General features: G+C 43.8%; 1 protein-coding gene across 1 annotated transcript; it reads left to right on the top strand.

Annotated features, from left to right (window-relative positions):
- The first annotated feature begins 1,109 nt into the window (after positions 1 to 1,109).
- Positions 1,110 to 3,370, top strand: LOC129677355 (vomeronasal type-2 receptor 116-like). The gene has a single exon (XM_055608014.1). The coding sequence runs from the start codon at positions 1,110 to 1,112 to the stop codon at positions 2,007 to 2,009; it is 900 nt and encodes a 299-aa protein (XP_055463989.1). The 3' UTR covers positions 2,010 to 3,370.
- Positions 3,371 to 7,148: the final 3,778 nt, after the last annotated feature.

Below are 7,148 nucleotides of genomic sequence, written 5' to 3'. Positions count from 1 at the left end.
ACAGTTTCATGAGGTTCCATTTATTAATTGTTGATCTTAGAACCTGTGCTGTTGGTCTTCTGTTTAGAAATTTTTCTCCTATGCCAGTGAGGTCAAGGCTCTTCCCCACTTTTTCTTCTAACAGATTTAATGTGTCTGGTTTTATGTTGTGGTCTTTGATCCACTTGGATTTTAACTTTGTGCAGGGTGATAAATATGGGTCTATTTGCATTTTTTTCTACATGTAGACATCTAGTTAGATCCACAATTTGTTGAAAATGATGTCTTTTTCCATTGTTTGGTTTTGGTTTCTTTGTCAAAAATTGTTTCCAAAGGTGTGTTTGTTTATTTCTGGATCTTTGATTCAATTCCATTGATCCACCATTCTGTTTCTATGCCAGGACCACACCATTTTTATTACTTAGCTCTATAGTACAGTTCTATAGTGCACTTTTAATGCAATAGAAATACTTCATTAAAACCCAAGGGTTTTAATTCAAGATAAAAGCCACAATTGTTAGAATCAGAGTACTCAAAGTTTCCTTTTTTGATTACCTAAAAATACTGCAAAAAATCCCTCTGTTAAAAAATAATGCTATAGCTAAATGTAACATATACTAGTGAAGGATTTAAGCTTCAAGAATGTAATGGTATTTATTATTTTAAAATCACACATAGTATGAACCAAATTGTTGTACCCAAGGGATTTTAGAAAAATAAGGGTCCCAAATCTTAGAACGCTATATAAGATATTAACTTTAAAGATTATTGTCCATGTTGTGCAAAATATATATCCATAAATTAGTGATTTTTATAATGTGATTTCTGAATGAACTAGACTTATACGATATTCTATAATCCTATGATTTATAAAATAAGTACAGCAATGTCACAAATCAAGCACAACACAAAGACAAAGGGAAAAGCATTGTTATTCTTAGATTTTGTCACCATAGGCAAAAATGGCTGCATAGATTTGAAATGATTCACAGAGTACTTAATATTTACTTCTGAAATAATAAAGGAAGGTGAGACAGGAGGCATTTTAATGAGCTGAGGCTGAGTAACAATTTAGGGGGAAATGGAACACCTGAGGATTGATCCATAGTCCCCTTCATTTCTGAATAGATATGGACCAGTGTGTGATATGTCCAGAAAGTCACTACACCAACTCAGAGAAGAACCACTGCCTCAAAAAATCTGTGAAGTTTCTGTCCTATGAAGACCCCTTGGGGATGGCTCTTACTGCCACAGCACTGTGCTTCTCTGTACTTGCAGCTGTGGTTCTTGTAGTCTTTGTGAAGCACAGAGACACACCAATTGTCAAGGCCAACAATCGTGCTCTCAGCTACACCCTGCTATTGATACTCATCATCTGCTTCCTCAATTCCTTGCTCTTCATTGGCCAGCCCAACACAGTTACATGCATCTTGCAGCAGACAGCATTTGGAATTTTGTTCACCGTGGCTCTCTCCACAGTATTAGCCAAAGCTATCACAGTGGTTATTGCATTCAAGGTCACGGTTCCAGCTAGATTTGTGAGGTGGTTAATGGCTTCAAGGGCCCCTAATTTTATCATCCCCATCTGCACACTGATCAAACTTGTTCTCTGTGGAATCTGGCTGCTTACCTCTCCACCCTTCATTTATCATGATACTCATGCTGAACATGGCTACATCATCATTGTGTGCAACAAAGGATCAACACTTGCTTTCCACTGTGTGCTGGGATACCTCTGCTTCTTGGCACTTGGGAGCTACACCATGGCTTTCTTGTCCAGAAATTTGCCTGGCACATTCAATGAAGCCAAGTTCCTGTCATTCAGCATGCAGGTATTCTTTTGTGTGTGGGTCACGTTCCTCCCTGTCTACCACAGCACAAAGGGGAAGGTCATGGTGGCTATGGAAGCCTTCTCTATCTTGGCTTCCAGTGCAGCACTCCTTGGTTTGATCTTTGTCCCCAAGTGCTACATCATTTTGTTTAGACCAGATAAGAATTCCTGTGTCGACATTAGGCAAAAAACCCATTAAAAAAAAAGAAGTCACTTAAAATTTAGTTAAAATTAAATTAAGCTGTTACTAAATCAAATTCAATGATTGAAGCCTGTGTCAGACCATTCTAAATCTCTTATTCAGGTAGGAGAGTATAAGGGTTTATAATTCTTTACATAATAGTAATAAAGTCTTTGTTGACCTAGAAACATTGCTTTTATCTCAGGTTTGAAATTCATGTTTTACTTTTTTTCTGTAATAAAATTTCTCCTTGTTACATTTCTTGGCCTCAAGCCTCATATGTAGAAAAGTGTGGCATAAACTCATGGATATCTGATTTCCTTTGCCTACAAAGTGCTGGTATTGGTGTCACCAGCCACATTTAATTTAGTTGATCCTTCTCTGATTTTTTTAAATGAAAGTCATTAAATTTCATGTAATTTATTTCAGTTTTTGAACTTGAGAAGATTCTGTTATATCCTACTCTCTAATTTGAAGGTTATGAGAGTAGATTGTTTCTCAAACATAAATTTTCATTTTTATGATTTTCAGAAGAAATTTCCTGGTTTAGAATGACAGTAGAATATCCTATTTTCATATCTTGTTATTTTGTCATGATGGAAAATAAAAACCTCTTACTGTGGGGAACTACAACGATGCCTTTCTGTAACTAGTAGTTGTTTAGATACTCAGAGCTCAGAAACAGTGTTATGTGACTGATCAAGTGGTACATAGTGTGTTATGAGAACAAGGCAAGCAGGGTGAGCAATGAGCATTATGGAAGATGGAGTTAATAAAACTCTACAGCAGAATAATATGAAGGGTATATTCTTCATTATAATAAATTAAAATTCTTTCTTGAAGAAGTAGAAATCATGAATAATGGACAATGGAAAAAGAATTGTTATTTTAAATGACCTGAGAAAAAGTCGTTGAACCTGATCATAGAAATCATGACTGGATATTCAGGATCTCTGAAGAAAACACATGTCTCTACAAAAACAGGGAATGTTAAAGCATCTTCTGTAGGTAACGTCATTAAATGCCAGCAATATGAATGAACATTAGCTAATGCAATTTGGACATGTGCAATTCCTTACAAGCTTTCTATTTGAAGATTTGTTATCTTTGTGGTATGATTGAAGAGGTAGGCTTTTCAGTGCTTGGGTAGATGGTGTTAAGTTCATGACTCTATTATATTTCTGAGGCAATATAGAAAGTAAGAAGTCAGAAAGAGACCAATCTGCCTTAAGCAGAAGTGATTGGTGTTTTTTTTTTGTTTGTTTGTTTGTTTTTTCAATTATAGGGACAGACATTTTCCAGTGGGAAAAAAGGGGTATTTGTGAAAAAAATGTTTTCATGTACAGTTTATGTAAGGGTACATTTTTACAGATGCAGATTTAAATATAGAGTCAGATGCTCACATGCTAGTCTCTACTTCCTTGGAAATTTCTGTCTTCTTTGGAAATGTATCTATAATATCTTTATAAATTGTCTTGTGCTAATTATGATGCATGTGGGAATGGATGAGTTATGTAGGCAAGGGCTGGGATTTCAACAGGGAATCAGCAAACCTTAGTAGAATAAAAAGTTCCTTGGCTTGATGTACCAATCTAGAGTCACATGAAGTAGGTCAGATGGAATATCCTACATCCAGCACAGGATAGAAGGGCCACAGTAATACTGTGGATGTGACAAGTTCAGACTTCTTATATCCTTATCAGAAACAGAACGTAATGTTGGCTTCCCTAAAGAATATAGTTATAGTTGCTGAGGTACAGTGACATTTGCAAGCTATACAGGGTAAAGAAGATTAATGTCTAAGACTAAATGTTCTTCCAAGGTTCTATCTGTTTTTCTGAGTTCTAGTGATTTCACAGATTCACAGGTGTCCTGAATGTTCCAAAGCCTGAGGGAGGGCATCAGGTCTAAGGAACTGAAATGGACACAGTGTCCTAGAAGCTCCTTACTATAAACTGAAAATCCTGTGGCACACGCTTCCCGAGGCATTTGGACCATGATTCCCCAGAGTACACTATTTTTTATTTTTTAATTTCAAAATATGTAATTCAAACTTCAAGGCAGACATGGAGTAGCCAATCAATCTGAAAGCTATAATGCTCTCCAGCCTAACAAACAAAAAATTTCCAGAGACATTCCTGAGGACCAAAGTTTTTAAAATTTATTTATTTATTAATATAAATTACACTTTATTCATTTTGTATCTCCACTGTAGCCCTCTGGTCCTGGTCCTGGTGGTCCTGGTCCAGATTACTCACCCAGCGCCCAGCTGTGGCCTCAAAAGTCTGCTATCAAGCATTGGCCCTGTAGGACTTTCTCTCTGGGGCTCTATCTATCCCAGTAGAACCCCTGGGCACCAAATATACACCTGGCAGCATCTCCTATAGATGGATGCACAAGCCCAACTCTCTGGAAGCTCTCGAAAAGCACAGGCTCCCTCCCCTTGGTACACCCAGGCAAGTACCACCCCCCAGTTGTGGCTCCCCCCACAGTGGGTGGGGCCTCCTCATCAACTGCAATCAAGAAGTTGAGGCCCCTTTTAGCACCAGGACCATAACGCAGGCATGGCTCTGCCCAATGTGGGTGGATAGGGAGGCCCTATTTCTGAATACATCACTTAAGATGAGTAAGCAACACTTTTTTAACAATAATCTCAAACCAACAACAATAACACAGCAGTGAAAAACAGCAATTAAAAAAGAAACAAAATTAAGGGAATCTTTAAGAGAAGCAGGCGCTGGGTGCAGCTCTGCTGGTGATTGTACCGACTATATGTCCACCTTGGGCAACAAAGACATGGGCTCCATGGGCCTCCAAGTACACCACAGCAGAGGGAAACAGCAGCTAGTCGGGCAGGTCCACAGGGGACCGCACATCGGCTGATGCTGAAGCCAGAGAAGGCTGAACTGTTCCAGCTTCAGGCATGACCTGGGGTCCCACAGCTGCGGGTTCCAGGAACTCTGCACCCTCTAGGGCATCACATCTGCCCCCAAAGCTAGTCTCCCAGTCTCCTGTGCCCCCGAGGCTTCTTGCATGAGAGGCTCTGGAGCCAAGGCCCAGAAGAGGAGCCCATGATCTGAGCACAGAGCACAGAACGGGGTGAGCTAGCCAGAGAAGGCCTCTTAATGCCAGGGAAGGCACAGTCCCCTCTCCTTCCAACAAGAAGGCTGAGCTGAAAGGCGTCCTGGTTTTCTCCTCTGGGCCAGGGATTCAGGAGACTTCCCCGGTGTGACCCATGATTAGAACCTGCAGCAGGATCACCTGGCACCTTCCCAGGTCTCCTCACCCTTGTCCTCAGGCTTCAGCCTCTTGGTCTTCTGGTCATCCATCCCCCAGAGGATCTCCCTGGCCTGGCGGTCCACCTCCATGGTGGGCACATGAACCCTGGTGTAATTTAACAGCTGCCTCACTAGGGTCAGGTCCGTGACCCCACAGAAATCCAGGGGGAATCCCTGCAGCCACTGGGACAGGAAAAAGAAGATGGTGCTGCGGGTGAGAACAGTACAGAGGGACACGGAGTCGGGGGATTTGCCTTGCTTCAGGGCTGCGAAGGGGGAAGGGGCATGGGTGTCCCCCAGAGCTCTTCCTTTCCTGTCTCTCCCTCTGCTGCTCAAAACCCAGGAGCCCGGTGGGAGACCTCTGTCCTCCACCACCTGGCGAGGCTGCAGGGACAGTCCTTAGGGCGAGAACCCCAAAGGCGAGGCTCCTGGCCATTATTGGTCCTCCATCCCGGCCAATCCAAACGCCCCTCCCCACTTACCTCCTCCTCTGCCCCAAGCTCACTCACATGCTTTTCTGGTCCTCCTCACAGTCGGGCCTGAAGGATCTATACCTGTGACAGTCCACAGGGGTGTCACCCCTAAGGCCTGTGTCCCCAACCCACCCAGATGTCTAGAGGTTGATATTCGAATCATCCCAGTGATGGGTTTAGGGGTCCTGGGGGCTCCATCCATCCCAAACGCCGCAGATGGGGTCCAGAATCCTTTACACAAAGGGGTAAAGGATGCTCAGGGCTTGAGAAAGGGTGATGTGTGACACTCCCTGGGGAAGGTGAAAGGCACCTGCTAGAGCCCCACCTCTGCCCCAATCGTCCATGTATGGCCATGTCACTTTAAAGGGCCAGGCCCGGCACCTAGGCTGCTGTGGCTCAGTCCTCCCGGTTCTGTGAGGGCACAGGCCCTAGGAAACAGCAGGAGGAGGTCTGAGAGCTGGATCCCTGGTGGAGCCGCTCGACCACCTTTTCAGGATCAGGTCCAGAACCACTCCAGTGGTTGCAAAATTTGGATAAAGGGCCAGAAAGAGTGGTGGGCAAATATGGGATCATCTGTTCCACGAAGATCATGCCATCATTGCTGAGCAATGGGGATACCATGCAGGAAGGCTCACTTTCTTTCGCTCTGAGGAAGGACAAGGGCAGGAGGGAGGCTTGAACTGTGCAAACCCCGAGGGGCACCAACGACCCCTTTCCCTACACAGAAGAAGGCTTCAAAAGTGTTCCTTAGTGACCCAACAGGAACACTCAACCAGGCCGCGACTGCGGTGGATGGGGGTGGGTGGGAGTGGACCAGAAAGCTCCCCTACCACAGGGCGGCCCTGATTACCTTGGTCTCCCGGTGGGGAAAAGGCTAGAAACGTGTCAGTGAGCACACCACATGTCTCCAGCAGCGGCCCAGGCGACCACCGCTGGCTTCCAAGAGACCTAAGCCTTTGGAGGTCTGGAAGCAGAAGAACAGACTCCTCTCTCCAGCTCCTCTGGAACAGCTGGTCTGTCCAGTCAGCTGTTGCTGCTGCTGGCGTCTGGTTACCTGGCAACCAGGGTTCCGAGTTCCAACCGGAACAATGCTGAGTAAGCAAGGTCACTTCCTGGAGTCACTTGCCCAAGCCTCGCCCTCATGGGCTCTCCCTGGGGGCCACCAGCCCTGCAGGCTCTGCTGATTAAACCATCAACAGTTCCAGAGAGAAATGATGGAGACGTTGCCTCCCGTCACCACTAGAGGGCACAGAGGCACATGAGAGGGTGCAAGGATGAAAAGAACAGCAGTAGCAGAGAGGGATGGCTATCATCCCTCTTCAATATTATTATTATTATTATTATTATTATTATTATTACTATTATTATCATTCCTTTCTTCTTCCCTAGTATACTGCAAACAAATT

This window comes from Psammomys obesus, unplaced genomic scaffold (genome assembly GCF_907164565.1).
Source record: "Psammomys obesus unplaced genomic scaffold, mPsaObe1.curated_primary_1811, whole genome shotgun sequence".
Lineage (NCBI taxonomy): Eukaryota > Metazoa > Chordata > Mammalia > Rodentia > Muridae > Psammomys > Psammomys obesus.
Note: the sequence above shows the minus strand (reverse complement) of the source record. Positions and strands in the feature narration are given on the sequence as shown.

What these genes read in the sequence shown, in the direction of transcription:
- LOC129677355 (XM_055608014.1), top strand. Translation starts at nt 1,110, where the DNA reads ATGGACCAGTGTGTGATATGTCCAGAAAGTCACTACACCAACTCAGAG.